We start from the raw sequence: 26,416 nt of genomic DNA on the forward strand, positions 1-26,416 counted from the left end.
GAGATCCCTCTGATGCTTTGGAAGTTCTCTGCGGACCATGGCTTTTGCTGTAGGATGCGACTATGAAAATGTCAGGAATAGCCTACTGGAACAGCTGAACTTTATATGGGGTTAATCAGAGGGACTTTAATTGATGGCAGGTGTACTGACTCCTATTTAACATGAGTTTGAATGTGACTGCCTCATTCTGACAACAGTCACAGCCCCACAGTAAGAGGGTGTGCACACTAATGCAACCACATTATTTTAGTTTTTTATTTTTACTTCCCACTGAAAAACAGATTTCAGTTTGTTTTCAATTGAGTTGTACAAGTTATAGGTCACATTAAAGGTGGCTAAAGTTCTGGAATTATTTATCTTGGTCTCGTTTTTTTACATCACAGAAACCTGGCATTTTAACAGGGGTGTGTAGACTTTTTATATCCACTGTATGCTACCTGTTGGAATTAATTTCACTACTTTGGACTGTATGTGGTTGTGCTGGGGAAGACACAGCGGCCATTGGCTGGATTTACCGACCTTGGAGCTACTTGAAAGGGAGCGATGTTTCCACAACTCGGTGGGACTTAACAGTAAGTTTAAAAGAACACACACGTATTTCATGTCTGTTAATGCATTGTTTCTGTAAGTTAAAGAGAATTGTGGGGTTTAATATTAATCAGTGTGATTAGCGATCCAACTGATTCATTTCACATATTTAATGGTTTCAACCAATAGAGGATCAGGAAGAGAGAGATGCTGCTGTGGGAGAGCTAGTGCAGAAGGGACAGGTCAGATGAACAGCGCAATAGCAGCCCACCAAGGAACCGCTACAATAAGAATGTAATTCTGTGGGAAACGCTGAAATGTAAGGTTGGTGGAGTTAAAAAATGCTGCTTTGCTACCGCCACCCCCGATGAGGGCACCACCTACACACCGCAGTGAAAAAGTATGACACTGTTAAGTGTCAGCACCATATGTTAGAATAATAGATGAGTGGTAAGGACCGGTCGGTGTTGCAGATTACCTGCTGGTATGTGTGAAATAGCATGCAGATGGAGCAGTATGGAGGTTTGGAGCCCACGCGATGGTTATAGTCCCTCTCTTTTTTCAAGTTTGGAGGTCTGCTCTGCCACAAGTGAGCAAGAGGTTTAGCCCAGCTCTCCCCTTCCAGACCTCCCTCTTCTACTGGAGGGGCTTCCTCTGGAGTCTCTGAGGCACAAACGGGCAGAACAGCAGCATTAACATACAGCTAGATGGGGAATACCTGAGACCTTGAATTTCTATATATTAGGTATTCATATTCATCCCTTCTTATGTACAGTACAGTGGTGCAGCATCCCAATTAAGTTGTTACTGTTGCTGTGACAGACCTTCATCACTCATGCCATCCTTTATGAGTGGATGGTGGCCTGGCAGCTGTCCCAGATCACTGTCTTGCTCTCCATCTCCAGCCGCATCTTCTACCACCTGCTGGACACAAGCACATACTGTTAGCATCAGCATCTATGCCTGTACTGGGAATTTAGCATGTGTATAGACCTGAAACATTTACCCCATAATCCATCATAGTGAATAATCAGCATCTTTATTTTGTCCTTGGAAGTTGTTTCTGTACTGTTAAGGCAGCAAGGACTGTTAAAAACACTTGTTTTGAAGGATGTTCCATTGTTTGCTTTTGCTTCCCCCATCTGCATTCTGCTACTAATTTATACGCTTGGGCTAATATGAAATAAAGGGGACCCTACCACACTCACAAATCTATGCACAGCATCTGCAAATGCATGTGCAGCTGCTGGCTGCTTCACTCAAGAGAAGCAGCCTAATGTGACAATGCATATTGAATGTCCATGGGGAGGTGAGTGCTACAAGCCAAGTTCCTAGTTTATCCTGTCAGGCTATGTACTGACACCATCAGGGGTGGCAGTGACTCAGGAGATAAAGTGGGTCATCTCCTAAACTGAGGGTTGATAGTTCGAATTCCAGCTTCTCCAGTTTACATGTTGAAGTGTCTGGAAAAAAAAAATTAGAGAAAAATCATCCAGACTAGGTGTCTAGGTCAAAGATGTTTCACCTCTCATCCAAGAGGCTTCATCAGTTCTGCCCGACTGGTGTTGAGCCGGAGATATTTATCCCCATCGGTGGTGTTTCAGTCCTTTAAAGGCCAACAATGTCCCCCAACAACTGAGACACTGGACCCGAAGTTGTTCCTGGTGGCTGCGGCGTGAATGTTTGTGTGCGTGAATAAAAAATAGTGTAAAACCACTGTGAGTGTGCTTCATTGCATAAAAAAGCGCTATACAAGTATTAGACCAGGGGTCTCAAACTCAACTTACCTGGGGGCCACTGGAAGTAGAGTCTGGGTGAGGCTGAGCCACATCAAGTATTCCACAAAAAAAGATTTCAAGTATTCCAAAAAAAAAAGTACAACTGATCCAATCTTCTCAATCATTACTAATAATATTTTAGAACATGAACGTTTCTTCAGAACATAGGCTTCTCTTACTTCCTCCTACTCCTTGCTGCCAGAGACCTGGCAGCACTTCCTCCTGAACTTTGACTAATTAAAGTTCATGGTGGAGAAGAGCTTTCCACACAGATAGGTGCTCCCAAAAAGGCACATGGTCAACTTGAACATCCTGGAAAGCTCTGGGAAGGTAAGGGTCAATTCTCTCAAAAATTGTCCAAGCTTGTCTGCTTTTCCACTCACTTCCCTGAACTTGGGAGTTCAGAATTGCACTGCAGGTTAATTAGCTCAATTTGAAGCACGGGGGGCATCTTTCACATCGAAGGAGAAGGGGTCAGCAAAAATTTGAAAAGTAGCTCTGTGTGTCTTGAAATCTGCAAACCTGTGATTAAATTCTTCCTGTACCTTTACAATGGCATCAGCATACTTCTCACCGCTGAATCGTGTGCCAGAATCCATGAGTGCCTTGCAAGCTGGGAAATGGCAGAGGTTTGTCTGAGAAAGCTGGGCTTTCCATAACACAAGTTTTGTGGAGAATGTTCTGACACTGTCATAATTTCTTGTTCAGTACATTCAACAAGAAAAGCTAAGTCCATGAGCCATTTGGGATCACTTAGTACGGGAACAGCCATCCCATCCTTCTCCATGAAGGTTTTCACCTCTGCTCTCAACTCAAAAAACCTCTGCAAGACGTTTCCCCTGCTAAGTCAACGTACTTCAGTGTAGTAGAGTACATCCTCATATGGCTGACTATTTCCTCTAAAAAGGCGCGGAACTGCTGGTGCTTTAAGCCCCTGGATCTGATATGGTTGATACATTTCACAACGTCAGACATCACATTGTCAAACTTCAGGCATTTGCTGCAAAGGGCCTGCTGATGGATAATGCAGTGCAGAGCAATGGCTTCTTCCACAGCCTCTTCTTCCAATTTCCTTTGAATATGTGCCATGACTCCATTTCTCCTCCCTGTCATTGATGGTGCTCCGTCAGTTATTATTCCAGCAAAACTCTTCTATAGTAAGCCGGCATCTGCAATGGCATCACACAGCTGGCGGAATATCTCCTGAGCGGTGGTCTGGCCATGCATTGGAATCACTGTGAGCAACTCCTCCATCACTTCAAAATTGTCGTCAACACCGCGGACATAAATTGCGAGCTGCGCAGTGTCAGTGACGTCTCTGGTCTCGTCAAGAGCGACTGAGTATGCATGGAAATGTTTAGCTTTCTCACGCAGTTGATCGTAAATGTTACCTGACAGGTCAGAAATGCGCTCTGCCACTGTGTTGGCTGAGAGGCTGATGTTGCTAAACTGACCCTTCTTTTCTGGACAGACTATACTTGCAGCCTGTAACATGCGCTTTTTGATGAACTCGCCGTCTTTAAATGGCTTTCCTGCCTTAGCAATCATCTCACTCACTACGTAGTTGGCTTCGACTGCTGCATCACTCTCTTTGCTTGCTTTCTTGAAAAAAATCTTGCTGCCTCAGTAGACATGTTTTAAGTTTGGCGACACGGTCCTCTCTCTCATCTCCCTGGTATTTTGCATAACCCTCAGCATGTCTAGTTGAGTAATGACATCTGATGTTGTACTTCTTGTGCACTGCAACTTTCTCAGTGCATATAAGATACGTCGGGATGCCCCTGTGCTCAACAAAAAAATATTCCGTCTCCCACCTCTCCTGAAATTGTCTGTGCTCATAGCCAACCTTTCTCTTCACGGCAGGTTTTGAGAAAGACATGACTGGGGCTGGGTGACAAAAAAACATATTTGCACTGGGTGACTGGATATATTTTCCCTCCACTCGGTGACACACCCAAATCACATTTCAAGTGACTAAAGTTGTTAATTTGCTTTGCTGTCACGATCCTGAGCTATGGTAACCCACAGGTGAAAAAAATAAATAAAACGCCCAGGGTAACAACTCACGCAGGTGCGTGTGAGAAAAACGCGCGGGCCGCACTATCATTAAACTTTGATATCAAGTGGGGGGCCACAATATCGTCCCGCGGGCTGCGATCGGCCCGTGGGCCGCGAGTTTGAGATCCCTGTATTAGACCATTTACTATTGTGCAACCTATTCATTACACTGCCTGAAGCCTGCCATACCACCACTTTTCGCATTAATGTCTCATGCTGGGCATCTAACAAAACAGAAACAGCAGCAGGACAACGTAGTGACATCTAACATCTAACATCTGCAGGGAACACTACAGAACCTTGTCAATTTGGCACCTCAGGACATCAATACAACTATTTTAATTTGCTTGGGAACAAAAATAAATATTGGTGCTCCAACCATGTGAGATATTAAATATTAAAATTTCAAACTTAGGTCTGCTGTATCAGCACCAGTGGTGGGCAGTCAGGGCCAGCAAGGCCTGCTCTGCTGGCCTAAGCACTATCAGAAGCACTGACCTACATTTACAACCTAAATTCTAATATTTGTTCCATGAAATTGTATTAATTTATTCCCAACAGTCTGTTCTCTTCATTTCGTAGTATTTCTCATGGCTGCACCGCTTCCAGTACGTGTATGTGGATGTTAGATTTTTTTGTCCAATCAGATTTCAGCCTGTATGTGTTGCCATGTCAATCTAATCTGCCCAGGGCCTTCAGAATCAGTAGTGCTGGCCAATGTAACTTAAACTATATTAGCAATGGGACTGTTTCTTTAACCAATCAGATTTCAAATTCACCTCATAGGGCCAGCTAGCTGGCCCACAATGATGTCAGCATTTTCCCGTCCTCTGATTGGTTGGTCAGAGCAAAACTAGAAAAGGACTTACTGATGGAAGTGAAACGCAGAAATCACCTCTATGACAGTCATTGAAGTCTTCTTGCGCAAAGAAAGGAGGACAGGTTTTGTCTATAAATCAATAGCATCTCTGGTGAGTATGATGTATTTAATTTAAATTTTGTATGTTTTTGTCATGTTATTAGATAAATACTAGAGTCTGAACTGCTCCAGATGATGTACAGTTGCAGTTGTAGTGTAGAGGTTTGGAGTTGTCTTAACTGGGTTTCTTGCTTTAGTAAAAATGGTATTCACCCTCAATACATGAAATATCTCTGTCTCTCTGTAATCCCACGCTAATTATATTGTGTTTTTGTAGAGTATTGATGGTTTCTATAATTGCGACGTGATGGTGGTGAATTAAGTCGGGTAAGTCCCCACTGAAGGCCCAGGTACCAAATGCACGGCCCGCCACTGGTCATCACCCAAATTTGATTCAAGTCTCAAACCTTAACACACAGAATTCATAAAGCTCACTGAACCAGTGATTGATAACAAAGTTAACAGCAGTGTGAAGTATACACAACATATGCTATTGTTGAGAGGCTAAACCATGCACAAGCCACACCTATGGTCCATTGACACAAAGTACAGCATTAGGTGTGTGACATCCACTCACTGCTTTGCCAACAAGCCTGTTGTCTTTCTCTGTCTCGCTGTCACTACCCTCACTCTTCTTCTCCTCCTTGGGCAGGGCTTCTGCCTCTCCGTAATCTCCTTTAGCATAGCTGTGGACATGTAGGACATCTGCCGGGCTCAGCGTCCTCTGAAATAGTTTGCGTGCCGGGCTGCAGCTGCTGCCCAACTGAGACTCCTCATTGCCGCCTGCCTCCTCGGAACACAGTGCCACCACTTGCCTCTCAGCAGGCTTGGGAGGACAGACGTCTACGGCCAGCAGGCCGTTTTTCTCTTTTTTTGAAGGGCTTCGTCTGTTTGAAGTTTTCTTGTTGCTGGCTTTGGACTGAGACTTAGACTGTGGCTTGGACTCTTTTTCCTTCTTAGGCTTGACTTTCACTGTGTCTGAAAGATTAATACAGAAACAGTATTCATTATTGAAACTACTGATAATACTAGTTTGCCCTGAACCGTTACAGGACTTAATGAAAGGCCACTTTCTCCAGTTTCTTACACTCTATGAGCCCTACTGTGGAATTAGCCTAAAACATGCTACTATGGTCTACATACAGACAGATGATAACCTAAAAAGAAACCTGAATGCTTGACCCCTACAGTGAGGGGATCTAGCTCTGTTATGTGTGAGGGGATTGTGTCTTGGTTTGTCCCCTCACAGAGAAAGATCATTGCAAATCAATACAAAGTTGTTCTGAGTGATCACCCTTATCCTGTGATGAAACATTTCTATTCTGAGGATGACAGTGCCCCCATCCATAGAGCACAAGGGGTCACTGAATGAACTAATGACCCAACTGTACTATCTGTTTTGTTTTGTCATATTAGATGCTCTGCTCTTGATATCTGTTTCATTACCATAACCCTGTTTGAAGCCAGACTGGAAAACTCAGGTTTTTACAGAGGCAGCTGATAACTGGCTGGTACACCTCCCTTTATCACAGTTACCAGTTAATATTGATTGGTTTATTTATATGTTATACATATAAATATTGTATTGGAATATTAAACAATTTTGATCAGAACAGGGTGAAAAATAACACACATGCTTGAATAAAAAGCTTCTATCATAATAAGAATATACTGTGCTTGTTACATGATGCTCACTATTCAGATCTGGTGTCGGCCAGAGCTATGACCGAGTAGGAAAAAATGTTCTTATCTTAAAAATGATTTTGGTTTAATGATCTATCACAGGCTGAATGTATTACTTTTCACATAACACAAAACTCAGCAGCTAAAATCAAAGACTTTTTCAAACTGTACAGTACCTTTGTCTGGCTTGACAGCAACTTTAGTTGGTGACTCCTTGCGTGACAGCTTGGCCTTCTTCTGCTCCACCTCCTCAGTCTCCTTCACAGCCAACTCTGGTTTGACATCTTCAGCAGTTTCAAGCTGATGCTTTGGACTGGTGTGATGGAGACATTAGTAAAGACATGGCCAAAACTCAAAGAAAGACAATGCTTCACCTTAACTGGTGACAGCCAAGCAACAATTCTGGGCAAAGGAGAGGTTCTTCACAATGAACTATGCATTCGAATGGTGATGTGATGTCTTAGCTTAAAACGAACTGCATGTGACCACAAGTCTTTCAACTGAACGGGATGAAACATTTCAATTCAGCAAAGTGATTTGTAATGTACATGTCTACAGTGAATTCGATGAATTCTATTGAAAGTGACGGTAAACCCACACCTTTTGTCCACCTGGACAGGAGTGATGGGCTCCTCAGATTCAGCTTCAGCTGGACTCTCTTTTGAAGGTTCAGTCTTGTTTTCTTTCAAAAACTCAGCAGCCTCTGGTGTGGTTTTGGAATGGTCAATGGGAGTGTTGTCTTTCCCTGCCTTCCATAACTTGTAACGGTCGGGCTGAAACTTGCGTACAAACACATCCATGGAGATTTTCACCATGTCCTGACGGCACGAACACTGGGAGGAAAAACACGGATCAACATTTTAGTCCAGGTTTGAACTGTGGTAGTCAGAGCAGTAATAACAGTGCTTTGAGAACAGCTGCATTCATCATTGGGCTTGGCAGTATTCTCATGTAATTCAGATATTCTTTGCTTTTCTCCTCTGAAGCAACAATCACATCAAATTTTTCACTTGTACGTAAATAATGTTAAAATCTAATTGGGAGATTAAATTATAATTTACTGAGTGCGCTCAGACTCCCCAGTGGACGAATCCTTTCAAATGTGGACATTCCACAAGTTTCCTTCTTATGCCCCCGTAAATCAAGCTGCCAACCTGGCAACAAAGTGTGGTGCGCACTAACCAACAGGACCAAGACCATTTGAAAAGACGGGTCTCAGAGCGCTTCCAATCAGATGGTGCGGTGCATTTCTGGAGCAAAAGCAAAGCAAATTTTTTATCAAAACACCGCTACACAGATGTGGGTTGGGGCCTTTGCATGTGAATAATCACTGGACTAATATTCACAGCTGTTTGTGTACCAGTGTTGCCTGTTTTCCGTAATCAATCCATCGCTGGGTGGCAAAGTTTGTGGACTCAGCACAGTTGAAGCCATGGTTGAAACCAGCATGATAGGCAAATGGGAACGTCACAATAAACTGCCCAGCCTCCTGAGTTACCTGGATAAAACCAACAACAACAGAATTACAAGGGCTCATAAACCATTTTACTCTTTTTTCATCCTTACTCTTATGTAATAAAGTTTATATTCTGTCTGTTTGTTAAGCATTTTGCTGTTCTATAGCACACAGTTTTTCTCCATAATATCACTAAGTCAATACAAAGTAAATAAATGTTCACCTTCTCAAAGGGTATGCCATATTTTTTCAGGATTGAGGGTGAAATTAAAGTCATCTTGTGACGCAGGAAGGCTTCACAGCTCTGAGCATTCCCTGGAAAGAAACCTGGGAATACAATCCACAACATCAGTGCTGATGACCCTCCCTGGTTGTCTTCATGTATTTAATTTAAATTGTAACTGTGATGTGTACACATTAATCCTGTTCTGGTCTCCGAGGTACTTTTCAAATAGTTTGGAGGTTCACTGAAAGCTATTTTGACTTCCTTAAGACTTCTGACACTCACTGGTTAAAATTAGAGACAAACGATGAGATATAGTATAAAACACTCTTTTTCATAGCGGATTTAAGACCAGTGCAATTAGTGCTTATTGTAACAAATAAAAATCCATCAAGGGTCTATGGCACTGTGCAAGAACCCATCACATACCCTTTGCAAGTCGTTCCAGTCTTTTCCCATGCTCTGGTGGGACAACATACCTGAGAACCAATAAAAGTACATGATGATGGCAGCAGAGAAAACCTGGGCTCCTCTGAACACAACAATCTTTGCGAGGTGTAGCAGCTTCAGAACGTATTCAGACCCATAACCTTTTTGCGCACATTGTGTTGTGGATTTTATTTTGAATGAATAAAATTCAATCAAAATTTATTTATATAGCACTTTAAAAGCAACGTCTGGTTGACCAAAGTACTTTACATGGGCAATGTAAAAACCAGAATAAATAATATCAATCGAGAAATAAAACAACATAGGAACATAAAGACACGAACTACACAGAATCAATAGTTAAAAGAAGAAATTGCCATTTTTAAATGTCAGGACAAAACCTAGAACCAGATTTTTAAGATTTTGTGTTGAGGCACAGATCAGGGCAAGGGTATAAAACCATTACTAAAACTCTGAGTGTTCCCAGCCACACAATGGCCTCAGTAAATGTGAAATGGAAGAAGTTCTGAACCACCAGCAGAGTCAGCCATCTGACCAGACTGACTAATGAGGTAAATCCAGGTGCTCAGACCTGCTCAATGCTGTAACTGCTGTCAAAGGGTTTTCTAGAAAGTACTGAATACTTCTGTAGAAGAAAATTTTCAATATGATCTTTAAAAAATTTGGAAGAACATCCAAAAACATGTTTTCACTTTGTCATTATACTTTATTGAGTGTAGACTGATGGATAAAAGTGGCAATTCCATGCAATTAACATGAAATCTACAACACAATAAAGTGTGCAAAAAGTGAAGGTACTTCAATATTTTCTGAAGCTACTGCATTTTATGCTGGATGAGAGTTCTGCTAGTTTATAGATGTAGGTTGTTTTGGAGAACTGTAAGTAATACCCACTGATAAGCATAACTCCTCAAAGGTTGAACACTCTCAGTTCCACAAAGATCACAGGATTACTGTATTACTGTAGTAATATGGACCACCATCACATTCATTAACAAATAGAAGAGAACAAAACCAGAATATGTTATACAATGTAAAATACTTTTACTGTTAAAAGCTCTGTGTCTGAAATCAGAATGGTAAAACTATTCTTTTGTTTCTATTTAGCTCATCCTGCAAAAGCAAATCACACACGGAGGTATTTCTCTTTTTAGTTATATTTTTCGGCTTTTAGCCTTTATTTTAACAGCAAATTGCTGAGAGCAGACAGGAAACAAGAGACTGAGAGACCTGCAGCAAAGGTCGACAGTCGGGACCCGATCCATCGACACTGTGCATATAGCGTACATGGTGCACCACACCATAACCACTTGGCTACAGGGTACCCCTACGTGATGGTAAGAGCATATAATAATTATTTAGCTTAAATGAACATTGTTTAAGTATTAAACATTAATTTAGCTTAAATGAACATTGTTTAAGTTTTCTCAAAGTTATTTATGTCCAATTGCCATGCCTAATGCTTTTCTTAAATACAAAGACTATAGATATATGTGAATATTCATTTGCTTAATACATGTATTGTGTTCATTAAATATAATTATACACATTAATAACCCAAATATTTATACAATATATACACAGACACACTGAGGTATTGCAATGTTTTCTGTGGATCAAGAGGTTTGGCTAGGGCCAGTGTCCCCCAGGGCTCTGCCTGAACACTTCTCTCATCATCTGCCTCTCTGAACTGAGAAGTGAACACTTGATAATTTTATGGATTAATATAGACTAGTTATTTTTCAGTGACAGATTTTTTTTAGTGGTTGCTAAATTAAGTCCTCAGCAGTTCGCTGGTCTCCACTCAACAGCGCAACCACAGTCTGGCTTAAAGCGGGATGTGAACATCAGAACAGCTGTTACTCGTCAGCTCCAGGTGAGCTAGAAGGATGGCGGATGGACAAAAGGTCATCACCAGGTTAACTGACAGCAGAAATGTGTTGGACAACAATCAGGGGTCCCGCTCTTTTCAGGACATTTCCAATGACATAAAGCTGCGATATCAAATGGAGAAAGATGTCCTAGTTCCTCTTTATAGAAGTGTCTTTTAAATCATATCCATTAATCTAGGATGATACTTTAGAGATGCTTTATGACGAACTGCATATTGACAGCTGTTGGACTCTCCCAATTACACACACACACACACACACACACACAGATGTTCAGTCCCTCAATGTATGACTATTAGTATGTAACAAGAAATGTCTGGGCTTTGCTTTCTGGAATTTTCTTGTCTCACTTTCCACAGTCTCTTTTACATCACAGGTGTGAACAAAGTAAAATGACTCTGTACAGCTTATTAAAAAAGCAATCTGACTTGACCTAACAACAAAATGTAAGCATTATTAAAGACAGAAACACTCGACAAAAGCCAAACACTGCAAAACACACACTAAATAAATCTCCAAATACAACTCAAGAATACATTTGACCCTCAAACCTACCATGTCTGGCCAGAAAGACTTTTGACTTTGTCCTGCGGAATGTCCATTTCCATCAGTGGCCATTTAATGTTAACAAGCTAGCCAAACAGCCAAGTAACGTTAAAACAAACGATAAGCCTGCACAAGGTGGAGCATTAAATATTAAACACGTTTAAAAGTAAAACTCACTATTAGCCAGTAGTTGTTAATTTTTGCATTTCAAATATCAAGCTACTTACAGTTTTTGGTTGTCTGGCTACATCCTGTTGTAATTTTATTTAACCAATCTATTTTAGACACACCGTCTTCACCAACCTGATGCGACGTGGTGCAATCCAAAGCTAACAGCTTAGGGTATTCAGAGCTTACAAAAACATTAGCCTACTAAAAACAAGCAATGAACCTTAACCCTTTCCATTCTAACTTTATCTCACATCACTCTAATTTCAGCTGCCAGCCCATGCTGATCTGACAGCTCACTCTCAGCAAAAATAAAATACATTGTATTGATTATTTCCATTGTTCCTGTGCTAATCTATTATACTGTGTGTACATACACACACACATATATATATATGCTTCTGACTGTTGATGTTAATTGTGTTGTTAAAAATATTTATAAGAAACCTCATCACTGTTTCCCAAAAATGCACCGAATCCATGTTAACAAAGGGGAACAGCCAGAGGTTTTTTATTTATCTCACAAAGTCAGTACATAACTTTTATTGCACATAAGAAGTCTCTGACTCACATTCTTGTTACTATTCACATTCAAGTTACTATCTGTCTGCTGGTCTGTTGACAATTGTATTGCATTTTTACATGTAGGTTATTGGAACAGATGCATGTGCAGCAGTGACAAATTGAAAAGCAGAAACAGTGTGAGACATGTCTGTGCAGCATGGGGTAAGGGGTGTGTCAGTGACTGTACCAGGATTTGGCCTCTCCAAAGTGCAGGTAGTTGATGCTGTACAGATCCATGTCCTCTGTGTGCCATGCAAAGGCACTCTTCCACATGCCAAAATAGAGATACGGTGTGTTCACTCCTTTGATCTTGACCCCACTGTCATTCTCCACAGTGTCCAGAATGGTGTTAAGATGGCTGATGTTCCATTCAGTTACATCCTGCAAAGGTTGGATTCAGCAGAGGCTGTAAGTCACAATAACAGTGATGTAACATACGGCACTTTTAATTGACCAGGAAAAGGAGAAATCAGGCTGTTTAGAAAGGGCATAAGATTGAAAGCTTTAACTCAATAAAGAGATGCAAGTTGTAGCTGGTGGCATTGTCCAATCTATAACCACTCACTGGGTCATACAGTGTTCCACTGACATCAGCTCCATAAAGGGGTGGGTTGAAGGTCAGGTTTCTCCAAAACTTCCTCTCCAGCTCCTCGAAGTCTGCATATCGGGGATTGCAGAACCTGCAGAGAACATCATACTGTTTTGTCATATTCAGTGAAAAACATGTGAAGTCTTCAGAGAGATGTCATTTCAAAATCACATACTGTTCCATAACTGCAATAACTGAAAAACATTTATCAATCAATTGCAAACTCACTTGTCCATATTTGAGGTCTTGCGGAACTCATGGACAGTCATTGGCTTCTTCTGGATGTTATACTGGGTAAACAGTCCTGACTGGCCAGTCACCACCTGCTGAATGGGAGCAGGAATCACCAGGTCATCGATATCATCGTATGTTCTTCTAGGTTTCCAGCCTTTAGGTGGAATAACCTGCAAGAGAAGAACAAAACCATAATGAAAACATTTACAGAAGAGCACCTCAGAGCAGCAGAGCAGTGTGTCCAACAGGACACTGTGGCACTGACAGGCATTTATAAAAACACTAGATACAGTCCAATAATGAATTCCAGTTGAGTTAACCCCCAGTGAAACTTAACACATCTTGCACAGATGTTCCACATTAAAAGCTCAGAAACTAGTGAATAAAGCAAGTTATTTAATGCCATAGACAATGCACATTCTGCAAAATTTACAATGTGAACTGAAAAAATACGCAGATGTATGTACATGAAGTTGCTACAGGGTCTGTTGAATCTGCACTAGCAGCATACTAATACTCCAAGCAAATGTCTGCTAATCATTTTCATTCGGTGTAAAATGCAGACATTATAACCTGACTCTTCATCACTGTTACTTTGACAATTATGATCACGCCAGCAACAACACCATTTGTTGCTGCAGCTGACCTGACTGCATCTCTGCTTCTCATTACAGACAACTTGCAAAGTAAGTACAGTAAATGATCAGAGAGATCTGGGCACAGGTCAATTGGTCAATCAGCATAACTATAAATTGTCACTTCCTTGCCAAAGAGTCTCTGAATAAACTCTTTTCTGTTGGGATTTCATTCAGGTAACGTGTTGGGCTAACTGCTTGTCTCAGACAGTTGCAAATGTTCATCCATCCATCCAGTTTTCCATCTATTCATTCTTTCTATTACACCATAATCGCTCTGACTGATGGTTGCCTATCTATTCTTTCTGTACTGCTTGTCCTGTTGCCTCTAAATTACTAACTACTGAGCCAAACATAATGTCCTATCTTATTGTAAAAAATAAAATTAACCTGACTACAAGAGTATAGCTATAACACATAAATTATATATAAGGAGAAGAAGAAATCATAATAACCTGACAAAACACAATAGACCCTACTTACTTTTGCCATTCCAGCCTTATGTGCTCCTTGTGACTCCATATAGGCAATGTACCGGCTGAAGTCTTTGAACTCCTCTTTGGAGGGATTAAATGCCATTATCCTGGAGACTACACTTTGGCCCGGTGTGTCGCTGGTCATCTTGAAACTGTCACTTTGACCTCAGCTCTGCTCGGTAGAAAACATGCACCTGATGATGAAAACATGAGGTTACATGTCTGACAGTTACACATTTAACAGTGTCTGGCTCACTTTGAAGCTGTATCTTAAACTCTTTTTACCCTGCGACCCAATCTGCATGAGTTTTGTGCCATAACAGAGACACTGCTGAAGTTGCTCTTAAATTCCAGAATTAAGGGGAAAATTAAGGTACAATACTTCCTGGCAAAATCTCTGTTGTTATGCCAGTTAAAATGATTGAAATGGTACTAGATTAACACCCTGTCAGAATTATGAAAGATAATAAGTAGACTTTAGAGACAGTTGAAAACTCTATTTCAGATTTGCAAAAGTTTTGTTTTAATTGTTATGAGACGTTTTTACTGTTTTGGTCCATCCAGACCACATTAGACCAAACTCACAAACCACCACATTGACTTGTCAGATGTGAACTATTAACAGTTATGTCGAAGGTTCCATTAAAGGAATTAACCATTAACGTTGCGACCTCAAAGACCTGGCTCCAAATTTGTGAACATTCTTTTCTATTTGTAAAATTGGAAAAAATGCCAGTTTCTGACTAGATCAGAGCAAATTGTAATGTATACCTTAACTTATTGAACATGGTGACATGAGACTTGGTCCAACTTTACCCAAAAATGGTGATGAAATATTACAAAATAGTAATTTAGTCAGTCTTTATTTTGCATTCACCCAAGTTCCCCGGAAGCTACTAGACAACGTTAGCCATAAACGTCCAGTTTGACTACATTAGTTATTTAATGTACATTATGAGAATTTCCTCTTGTAACGTTACAGTTAACCGACCGAGATGCTCAACTACTAGCTAGCAAGCAGCATACTCTCAACTCTGGCTTTACAGATGTGACCAGCGAAACCCTGAAGATTTGCGAATCCGACGTGTAACTGTGATTGGACAAAATCCAGGCTGATTCTGGTCCTCAGTCTGTGATTGGCTGAATACCACGCCTGTTATACACAGTGGCCCAACGACAGCGCCGCTCATCGGAAAAATATTTAGCCTAGACCGCTAGCTAAACTGCTAACTGCAAAAAGACTTGTTCTGCGTCTCAGGAAATAAAAGTATAATCATCAAAAAGCAAAGCACTCTCATATTCATAAGCAAACGACAAATAATCAGCATTTACAGGCCGTGCAAGTCGCCAGTGTCAAATCGGATTATTACTTGAAAGCAGAAGCAACCGCTAGGCGTGTAGCGGACTCAGCGATCTGACAGCTGCCACCGCTCTCAGCTAACCAAATAGCAAACACGGGTTGCTGCTGATCACCAGTTTCTTGTGCACAACTTAAGAGTTACTCCTGTTTATCTACAAACGAACTGATTCTAAAGTGACAAACATTAACTTACGCGCTGAGATGTAGATGAGCTGTATTTTTAGGTCGGATCACAGGTAGTAGAGTAGAAATACAGACATCATCAGTCGAAATAGAAAAGACAGTCCTCCATTATTTCAGTGACGCATGCCCAGTCTGTGTTTGTTTACATGTAGCTTGGTGGGGAGGAGCTTTCGTAGTCGTCCAGCCAATCACAACGCCCTCTTCTCCAGACCATGCCTCATATGCTAATTTAATGGAGCTCTGCTGAAATGAAGCTGCACTAGGGATTGAGAGAAATTACTTTACTGTTTAAATTATATGGGTATTATATAATAATAATATATCTACTATAACTTAAATTAGCATTGAGACCTCCAATTATTAAAATTTGTTTCAAACTACTGTAGAGTGATTGTACAGGGTTTGAGTCATAGCCTATTAGGTTGTACCATTTAGTTTTATCCTAATCATTTTGACTTAGTTTTATTATGCTTTTAGTCTATTTTTATTCTACTATTATTCTATTTTTAGTTTTCTAAATGGTATGGCATTCAATACTAGGTGAGAGAGAAACGGTATTTTCATTTTCTGTATGTCCTGCACATATAGTGAATTGACAATAAAAATCTTTGATCGTGAAACTATCAAACTATTTTCAAAGTGTACTGCATACAAAGATTAACTTGCTGTTATTATCATCCCCGTGTTAAATACAGAGAATGAAGACAGCCAACCAGATCTGCCATATATCTGCCTTGTGTAATTCCTACTAACGGTCATGTTAAACACTTAAAAATGCTGCATTTCACAGTTTATAGTAAAATGCTTACCTTTGAAAACACTATCTTTTGTTTATAGAGAAGTATAGGATCTCGCATCCTGCAATAAGTAATGCACTGCAAACATAGGTGATAAACTGAAAACAAGAGAGAGAGACATATTAGACAGCATTCTCAACTATCATCAAAACATCAAGGGAAAATCTTTTGGAAGAATGCAGTTGTCTCCAGAAGATTTGAAAAGCTGGGATTGTACAGCTGAAGTTATGATACATTTTGACTGGTCGTCCAAAAATATAATTTAATATAAAACATATTTGCTTTAAAATTTATCTTCCTGTGTCATCACACAGGAAGATAGTCTATCCTATGTGACAAATCAAGGTTGTGTTTTTTTCCCTTATCTTTTTAAAATGTATATAATCCTTTCCACGATGGAGAGGCAATGGTCATATTTTTCAGTACTTTAACAGTGCTGTCTTGACAACTATAAAGAATATTATTCTTATGTAGCGGCGCTGAATCTCCTTTATTATTAGTGCTCTTAAAATTATGTTAAATTGTTTTTCTAAACATTTTTCTTGCCTTACAATCATCAAATTTAAAGAATAATCATCTGAAAAGCTCTGCTGTGGAATAAAAGCACATCTATTCAGTATACACTTTTTAGTTGTTTGCATTTTCAATTTAATGTTACTTTATACTTCTCTATATTAGTGCTATTTTACAAATGAAGATTCTAAATACAAAACACACTCAACTCTGACATTGTTATAAAATACCCAACATAAAGTTCCACTTCAACTAGTTTTAAAATTAAAATGCAGCTTACAAGTGTCGTGGCTGAAGTAGTGAGGCATTGCTATCTTTACTTAAAGTATCTATTCTAGCAATTACGATATAATAAAAAGTGTTGCATACCATCATCTAAAACACTATTTAACAGGCAACAAAAGTGGGAAGGGAGAAAAGAATGTATACTGCTCCTGTGATATGCAGCTCTACCTTATTATATCATCTGTCATGCTCAGAGTGGCAAACAGGGCCACAGATCCACTGAGTGACTTGGGATCTTCTCCCATTCTTCCTTGCAAAAGGCTTCTAGTTCTGTAATATTCTTTGGTCGTCTTGCATGCACAGCTCTTTTAAGATCTACCCACAAATTTTCAATGATGTTTAAATCAGGGGACTGTGATGGCCATTCCAAAACCTTCAGCCTGCGTCTCTTGAGGTATTCCATAGTGGATTTCGAGGTATGTTTAGGATCATTGTCCTGTTGTAGAAGCCATCCTCTTTTCAGCTTCAGCTTTTTTACAGATGGTGTGATGTTTGCTTCCAGAATTTGCTGGTATTTAGTGGAATCCATTCTTCCCTCCACCCGTGCAATGTTTCCTGTGCCACTGGCTGCAACACAACCCCAGAGCATGATAGATCCACCCCCATGCTTAATAGTTGGCAAGGTGTTCTTTTCATGAAATGCTGCTCCTTTTTTTCTCCAAACATGCCTTTGCTGATTGTGTCCAAAGAGTTCTATTTTAACTTCATCAGTCCACAGCACTTGTTTCCAAAACGCATCGGGCTTCTGTAGATGTCCTGTTGCATACTTCAGACGTTGGATTTTATGATGGGGACGCAGATAAGGTTTTCTTCTGCTGACTCTTCCATGAAGGCCTTGTCTGTGCAAGCATCGCTGCACAGTGGAACGGTGCACCACCACTCCTGAGTCTGCTAAATCTTCCTGCAGGTTTTTTGCAGTCAAATGGGGGTTTTGATTTGTCTTTCTGACCAGCATACGAGCAGTTCTGTCCGAGAGTTTTCTTGGTCTTCCAGATCTCATCTTGACCTCCACAGTTCCCCTGATCTGCCATCTCTTAATTACATTTCTTACTGTGGAAACTGCAAGCTGACAACGCTTTGCTATCTTCTTGTAGCCTTCTCCTGCATTGTGGGCATCAATAACTTTCATTTTCAGGGTCTTACACAGCTGCTTAGAGGAACCCATGGTTGCTGGGTGTCCACAAGTGTGTGCACAAGGTTTGAAGAGTCAAAGTATTTGTACAGCTTTGAAATTGGCATTTACCAATGACAGCTGTTGCTGTGCATCAGATCTAACGAGCTGATTAAGGTCTGATACCTTGTGAGAGACTTTGAGACTCTGGAACTCTTAGGGTGCCCAAACTTTTGCACCATGCCATAATCATGTTTTTATTTTTTATTTTTGTTCAATTTATGGCATAAGAAGTAACTATGCATCACTGTTTGCAGAAAATATTGTGCATTTTTTCCATTTCCAAGAGAAACTGTGTTAACATCTGTTCAAATAAAAAATCACCAAAATCTGTTATTTATCAAGGGGTGCCTAAACTTTTGCATAAGACTGTAACACCATGATTTCACATACCTAAGAAATGAAAGAAATACAACACTTTAATATTAAAAACCAAGTTATTCAACTTTATTAACATCAAGGTTTTCAAGACATTTTTCTCTGCCTTTTAGGAACAAATAGAAAACAGAGAATGTATAGAACAGATGGAGCCCATAAGTGTATGAAATGCATCCTTTTTATGGCCCACTTCATCCAAATCCACATCAGTCGATCCAATAAAAACCACAGACATCCACCAGTGAACATCGATGCTGCTCCGAGTTACAAGTCTGTCTGTTTGAAACACAGTGATAAAAATCTTGTGCTGTAATATATCATGAATGGGGATCCAGGATATCTGCACGTGTGTCCTGTCTATGAAAAACCATGTATGCAAACTGAAAGGTGCAAGCAATAAGTGTAGATGTCATTATTATGTGGAGATCAGTAACTCACGTCCCTGTATGATGCCAGAGTCATGTTGTGTGCAGTATATATGGTCCATGATGTAATGGTGCACCGTCCATACTTAGTTAGCTTGAACACAACTAGGCTATTTTTGCATCAATGCAATTTCCAGAAATTTTGTGAAATGAGTAAAAACATGAAATACCAGATTATTTGTTAGAGTTGGACATGACAATTTAAGATAGGCTAACTTTAAGTGATACCCAAAACCATAACCTGAAACAATATCTGTTAAGAGTAAGTGAGAAAATATGTTTATTGTGATTTTGTTAAACTGGACTCTGAATTCATGAATTTGTTCTAAGCCTGACTGTTAATGCTTTAAAATTAAGCTGTGAAGTCTGTTGGATGTAAAAACATCAGCGAACTGGGTTTGGATTTAGGGAGTCATTTGCTGTTGTAACAAAAACAGGGACAGGACATTTAAACTTCTTATGTACTAATGTCATTCAAAAGAAAAACAAAACACATCAATGAGCCACACCATTGCACCGGTTAAAATGTTCATTCAGTACTGTGAACATTTGTCAAGTACTAGAGTCTCAACCTGCTATGATTTGCCGACATAAATAAAACATGATAAACAATAAAGCTAGCCTTATCTTTCAAGGTTAAGCAACTAAACAATTTGATTTAAGTTCAGCACTTAAACTTGGTCTAATGCTCTCAGTAGAACCACCTTGTCATAAATTGGAGTACTGTGTTTCTCAGTGTCATCATGGATTTCTTTTCTTTTTTAGGCATGGAATGTATGATCTGCATTTCACATCATCTCCCGTTTTGCAAAATATTTTCAAGAACAGGTTGTCGTGTTTAGTCTACCTGAGTGCATGCTAAAGGGGCTGCAGAATTATGGTGCATACAACCTTTCCAACAGCTTTTGTTGGTGGTGTCCAGATCTCTTAAGGCTGTGAGGAAAATCAATCAACAGTTACAGACGAGAAGCTCTGTACAATCTATCAGATGTTCAGATGTGAATAGTCTGTGCACATTTATAGCCATAGGTTTATTTCATACTATTTCACAAACTGTTTAGTAGAAATCATCATCATCATTCTGTTGGATGTCAGGACAAGAAATCAAAATCCACAATTTTACCTAAATAAGACCAAGTGAGTAATGATAACATTAGAATATCATATCTACGGTACAAAATAAAATTATTAGCAGCTGTGAGTATACGCTCTCCAGTATTAATAACTCAGAGCATGTTGGAAATACGTCCTTTGTGCTAATACAAATAATATAAAGATAATAAACAAATAAAAAAGACACATCAAGAAATATAATAACCAGTGTGAGTGATTATAAAACAAATTCTAAATAGTCATAACAACATAGTAGTGACAAATATAAATGAAAATAGCAGAAAAATAGTTTTTGCTATTAGGAGGAGGCAGAAACATGGGAGTGGAAGGAGTATTCAGTCAAGAATCAGAATGAGACATGACTACAAGTCTTTTAGAGGTGGTTTTGGGAACTTTTGGTGTTGGATCTGTGGCAGAATCATGGCACCCATCCAGAAGGAGGTCATCCTGTCTCCTCTCGTCTTTTTTCTATTCCCCCCATTTCCTGCTATGGTCACCTCCTCATCAGTGCTCCTCATATCTCCTCAGGCCACAGGGACTGATTCAACTGAGTGGATATGGCTCAGAGGAACACCAGATTCTTTTGACGGTGTCTTCCTAGGTGGGGTTATGTTGCATAGTGATCAAAGCTTCCAAGGTACTCCAGAGCAGCCCGGTAACACAGTTGGTACTGGTCCTTGTGACAGAACAAATACAAACAAACAACAACAAAATACTATGGTCAGTTTGTAAGTGAGAGCAGTGGGAAAGTATTATGATATTTCAGACAGGACTCGTTTGCTTTTTCAGGACTGTGGAAACTGATAGCATAAACATTCTGTAAACCTCAAAGTGCAATGGTGGAATGCATTGTAATTTAAGCACCTTTATTCTTTTTTTGCCACTTGGGGGCAATGAAGACAAGCTGGCACAGAACAATGGCATACAGCATTATCTTATTTTAAGCTGATATGGTAAACTTGTGATCAAACAGTTATCTATTTACACATACAGCAGACACAAAACAACATTAGCATTGTTTTGAAACTGGGTTCTGTCAGCAGCCTAGTGTCATATGTCACATCACATGCCCTCACCTATCATTATGAGCCTATAGCCACATATAAATTGTCAACCTGTGAGAAACAATGCATCAACCAGAGCATAGTGCAAGAGCATAGAGATAACTGACATTTTTATTTGTTAATACAAGCCCTTTGTTATATTTGTTGTATGTCTCTGCCAACCAATCATATTCATGGGAATGGAACAGACAGACCTTTGACTTGGATGGATCAACATTTAGGTGGACGGATATCTTGAGGTCATAATGCCTCCGACCATGCCTATTGTCGGTACGGAGGGTTACAAAACAAAAATAGAACAAAACTAATAAAACAATAGAATAAAAATTACATTACAGTTACTTTACATTACACAATATGACTAAAGAGTCTCAGTAATCCCACATAAATGAATAAAATTGAGTGGCCAACCAAAAGTCCATCCATCCATCCATTTTCTATACTGCTTAGTTCCAAAAAGGGTCACGGGGGGCTGGAGCCAATTCCAGCCGGTGAGAGGCGGGGTACACCCTGGACAGGTCGCCAGTCCATCGCAGGGCTAACACACAGACGAACAACCACTCACACACACAATCACTCCTACAGGCAATTTAGAGACACCAATCAACCTATGCCGCATGTCTTTGGACTGTGGAAGGAAGCCGGAGCACCTGGAAAGAACCCACACAAGCACGGGGAGAACATGCAAACTCCGCACAGAAAGGCCCCGGGTCGGCCGGGGCTCAAACCTAAAACCTTCTCGCTGTGCGGCAACAGTGCTAACCACCGCGCCACCGTGCTGGCCCGCCAACCAAAAGTCCTTAAACCCTAATACAGATATTTTACTGATTCCTAAAGCTGGCTAACCTGGAGAATAGTGCTTTGTTCAAGAGCTTGCAAGTAATAATGTTTCAAAACATCCATTGTGTTGATGTGAATTTCATTTGGCCTTCTTGTTACCCATATGTTCAGCCTTCTTTTCTACTCCCGTGCAGTGGATTGAAATGCCAGGATGTGTTTCCTGGAAAATCTGAGGGCAGAAGTGCACAAAGCTGATGTGAAAGAACTAGGAGTGTAGTAGGCCGACTGCTGTGCCACCTCACATCACCTTTGTCTGGGCCAGTCGGGTTGAAAAAGTGGCACTTTAACAAACCACACAGACAACAGCCAAGGTCCAACTAGCACATATCGTCTGCACCTGTGTGAGAGAAATAACTCCCACTATCAGCGAGTGGCAGTATTCACCACTTAGGAAGGAGAAGAGAAGACGAGCTAGACAGTGGAAATATAAGCTGTAAACAAAATAACTGTTGTTCAATACACCCACATTTTTTATAGCTGCTTCTAACTGAGAATATATCTGATAAGTTGCAAATGACACAGGCTTTCTCTGCCCTTGGTCTTTTAATTGTGGAAAATGAAAGGAGGCAGCAGAGGCAAAAACGAGGAGAAACTGCACTAAATGTGTGAAATGAAGATGAACATCGGCGGTTCTGTACCATGTCTCTAATGCATGCCTTCCCCTGTTACCTGAATATAATTACTTCTGCTTCACCTTGTCCTTTTGCTCAGCAGGTGCTGGGCTGTCTGTACTGCCAAACAGTCTGCAGTCTGCTTTTTCCTTCACCAGCTCCTGCTGGCATCTCCCTTGTTTCCCTGACTGAAACTGATGCCTCGCCTCCAGCGGCTCCTCCTCCATAGGCAGAGGGGGCTTTTGGGGCTGGTACCCTCAATCTGGCCTCTCTGACCTTGTCCCCAAAACAGCAGACCTGAGATGTCCCTCTGATGTGCTCATTCCTAATCCTGTCCATCCTGGTCACTCCTAAAGAGAACCTCAACATCCTCATCTCTGCTACCTCCATCTCTGCCTCTTGTCTTTTCCTCACTGCTACAGTTTCTGTAGTAGCTGGTCGCACTACTGTCTTGTACACCTTTCCTTTGATTCTTGCTGACACTCTTCTGTCACACAACACTCCTGACACCTTTCTCCACCCACTCCAACCTGCCTACACTCCCCATCACACTGGACTGTTGACCCCAAATACTTAAACTCCTGCACCTTCTTGACCTCAGCCCCCTGTAGCCTCACTGTTCCACTTCCCTCCCTCTCGTTCATACACATGTATTCTGTCTTACCACGACTGACTTTCATTCCTCTTCTTTCCAGAGCAGACCTCCACCTTTCCAGGTGTTCCTCCACCTGCTCTCTGCTCTCACTACAGATCACAATGTCATCCGCAAACATCATTGTCCATAGAGATTCCTGTCTGGCCTCATCTGTCACCCTGTCCATCACCATAGCAAACAAGAAGGGACTCAAAGCCGATCCTTGATGTAGCCCCACCTCCACCTTGAACTCCTCTGTCTGACCTACAGCACATCTCACTACTGTCGTACTCCTCTCATACATATCCTGAACTACTCTGATGTACTTCTCTGCCACTCCTGACATCCTCATACAGTACCATAGCTCCTCTCTCGGCACTCTGTCATACGCTTTCTCTAAATCCACCAAGATGCAATGCAGCTCCTTCCGACCATCTCTATACTTCTCCATTAACATTCTCAGAGCAAAAATTGCATCAGTGGTGCTCTTTCTGGGCATGAAGCCATACTGCTGCTCATAGATATCCACTTCGTTTCTTAGCCTAGCTTCCACTGATCTTTCCCATAGCTTCATTGTGTGGCTCATCAACTTTATGCCTTTGTAGTTGCTACAACTCTGCACATCACCCTTGTTCTTAAAGATCGGCACTAGTGCACTTCTCCTCCATTCCTCAGGCATCTTCTCATTCTCTCTAAAATCCTGTTGAACAAACTAGATAGAAACTCCACTGCTGTCTCTCCTAGACACTTCCACACCTCTACAGGTATGTCATCTGTACCTGTCATCAGCTCCCCTTCAGGATCTGAGCAGCAAATACAGCAGCCAGCAAGGCATACCAGACCACCTTGCAAAGATCAAGGGATGAAGGACCTTGCATGCCTATTATAGTACATCTGTTCAACCCTCAGGATGTGCATAAAGTCCAAATCTGGTCTTTTCTTAGGAAGGTCTTTTGGGGGATCTGCCATGCCCAAGTGCCACGTGGATTCACTGGATGTCTTCCCCTCTAACAGTCACGAAGCAACATCAGCATCTTCACTTGCAGAGTGTCTTCATTTCTCATAAAACCCTCCTGCCCCCCCATCTATCCCATCCTTCTCTGTCATTTCTCTTCCTTTCTACATTCCTGTACCTCTCATCTTCCTATTATTTTTCCTGCTTCCTATTGGGAATCCACCATGCCCAAGTACCACCAGATTCAACAGAAGCCTGCCCCCAAAATGCTCTAAAATGTCACCATGCAGCTTCAACACAATGTTGCACATAGACATGATCCTGACTAGTGAAATCATGGATACTACAGTGACAGGCCAAAGGGGCTTTAATTGATTAGCTAAGCTGAACAGCCCCTTAGAGTGGTTTCGCTCACCAATTATGCCCAATAGGCCAACACTGATTATACATGTCAAATCAGCTGTAAAACCATCGACAGGGTCTGACTAGTGCCAACAATGTGGGACAGTGGGAAGGTAAGCCCCAACAGATGCTCACTGATGGCCCCATGGCTGACCTTTGGCTTGGTGTTTCAAAGCCCTGAAGTTTATACTCTTACAAAGGCCTGTATTTTGGGCCAGTCTGCTGCCACTGATACTAATTCAAGATATGCATTTGGTGAATCCCAGCTTTTGAAAACTGTTCTATTGTGTTCACAATTTGTTACTGTTGAATGTGCTGCTAACACATATTTGGTTTCCTAAGTTAACACATTAGCAGAGATTACTGCCAAACAAGCTGAACATACCCTATCCTCTGTGGCACCACATTTTCTTAACAACTTCATGTTCTTTTGTTGGTGGTTCTACTTGATAATGCCAAGGTTCCCATTCCAAAGACTCAATCAGAGTCAGGCTTGTGGTTCCATCCTGATGATAACCTAGTTTGCCGTAGATAGTTGCACATGGGTCCAAAGATGTAGAGCAAGGGCAGTTGTTGATCCAAACCTAATGGTTCATTCTGAATATAACTGCTGTGACTTAGTTGCTGTCAAGTACATGCAGAACATGGAGAGAGAAAGATGAAAAATTCTGTGGCCCTTATCAGGTGTCTTTGTAAACAGTGTACACAAATACATTTTGTAATGCCTTTTTTATGCTCTGTTCCTCAAGCACTACAGCAACAGTGTATCATACCTCAGTCTGCACCATGGCTGGCCTCTGGGTTCGGAGGTTCTTGATGGTCTGGAAGAGGTCAACCACTCCCTCATACCTCATCCTCTCCAAGACGATGCTCAGGGTGATGAATACACCAGTCCGCCCAACACCAGCACTGATTGACACACATATTATTAGGCTCTCATAGCAAATCAGCATATTCATCACTTACACACTATACATCTGAAGGGCAACATGAAACATGAAAACAGGAACCTGACAGGCTGTAACACAGTAAAGTCAATATTTTTATAGCTGCTCAGGATAGAATCAGACCTTCAGAAAATCTCTAAAAGATCTTGAGGAGTCTGTACAATGGATTATAAGTGTCACTGTCCATTCTATCATTCACTCTTCTGATTATTTTGATATTGATTTTGATTTGATTTGATTTGATTTATTCTTTCAAGCATATAAAACAGTTGATATAACAACACACATTTTTACACACAATCCAATATCAATTTGCTTATACCTAGTACATGCTTGAATGGAGTAGGAAGAAGTCAGACTTATCCAGTCCTACCCCATGACATCATCTTACCATCATTGGTTTACAAGCAGTATCTCTACATAAATAATTCTCTTCTACACCACACAAGTAATATACTAAAGAATTATAACAAGAATGTTAACATTCTTACATAATTACATTCTTAAATAATTATCTTCTACACCACACAAGTAATATA

At 40.7% G+C, this 26,416-nt stretch overlaps 2 protein-coding genes across 14 annotated transcripts in view; both read right to left on the reverse strand.

Moving 5' to 3' along the window:
• kdm4aa (lysine (K)-specific demethylase 4A, genome duplicate a) overlaps nucleotides 1–15,904 on the reverse strand; it is a 48,320-nt gene extending 32,416 nt beyond the window's left edge. Inside the window, exons 1-13 of one of the 4 annotated variants that reach the window (XM_020620871.1) lie at nucleotides 15,753–15,904; nucleotides 14,207–14,393; nucleotides 13,083–13,258; nucleotides 12,831–12,945; nucleotides 12,453–12,646; nucleotides 9,075–9,124; nucleotides 8,646–8,749; nucleotides 8,327–8,464; nucleotides 7,567–7,799; nucleotides 7,143–7,279; nucleotides 5,861–6,261; nucleotides 1,353–1,449; nucleotides 1,007–1,191 (exon numbers count right to left, since the gene is read on the reverse strand). In XM_020620871.1, the coding sequence (XP_020476527.1) occupies nucleotides 1,007–1,191; nucleotides 1,353–1,449; nucleotides 5,861–6,261; nucleotides 7,143–7,279; nucleotides 7,567–7,799; nucleotides 8,327–8,464; nucleotides 8,646–8,749; nucleotides 9,075–9,124; nucleotides 12,453–12,646; nucleotides 12,831–12,945; nucleotides 13,083–13,258; nucleotides 14,207–14,344 (1,968 nt within the window). In that variant the 5' untranslated portion in view covers nucleotides 14,345–14,393; nucleotides 15,753–15,904. Of the gene's footprint in view, nucleotides 1–1,006; nucleotides 1,192–1,352; nucleotides 1,453–5,860; nucleotides 6,262–7,142; nucleotides 7,280–7,566; nucleotides 7,800–8,326; nucleotides 8,465–8,645; nucleotides 8,750–9,074; nucleotides 9,125–12,452; nucleotides 12,672–12,830; nucleotides 12,946–13,082; nucleotides 13,259–14,206; nucleotides 14,394–15,569; nucleotides 15,717–15,752 lie in introns of those variants that run through there. The other 3 variants (XM_020620869.1, XM_020620870.1, XM_020620872.1) reach the window with 3 other exon arrangements.
• A 3,050-nt stretch (nucleotides 15,905–18,954) lies between these two features.
• The window catches only part of ptprfa (protein tyrosine phosphatase receptor type Fa), a 562,000-nt gene continuing 554,538 nt past the window's right edge, over nucleotides 18,955–26,416 (reverse strand). For all 10 annotated transcript variants that reach the window (XM_020620922.1, XM_020620921.1, XM_020620919.1 and 7 more), the window contains 2 exons: nucleotides 25,704–25,839; nucleotides 18,955–21,100 (listed from right to left, as the gene is read on the reverse strand). In XM_020620922.1, coding sequence (XP_020476578.1) covers nucleotides 21,032–21,100; nucleotides 25,704–25,839 — 205 coding nt within the window. In that variant the 3' untranslated portion in view covers nucleotides 18,955–21,031. The remainder of the gene's footprint in view (nucleotides 21,101–25,703; nucleotides 25,840–26,416) is intronic.

The sequence above is a fragment of the Monopterus albus genome, unplaced genomic scaffold, assembly GCF_001952655.1.
Source record: "Monopterus albus unplaced genomic scaffold, M_albus_1.0 scaffold250.1, whole genome shotgun sequence".
Taxonomy (NCBI): domain Eukaryota; kingdom Metazoa; phylum Chordata; class Actinopteri; order Synbranchiformes; family Synbranchidae; genus Monopterus; species Monopterus albus.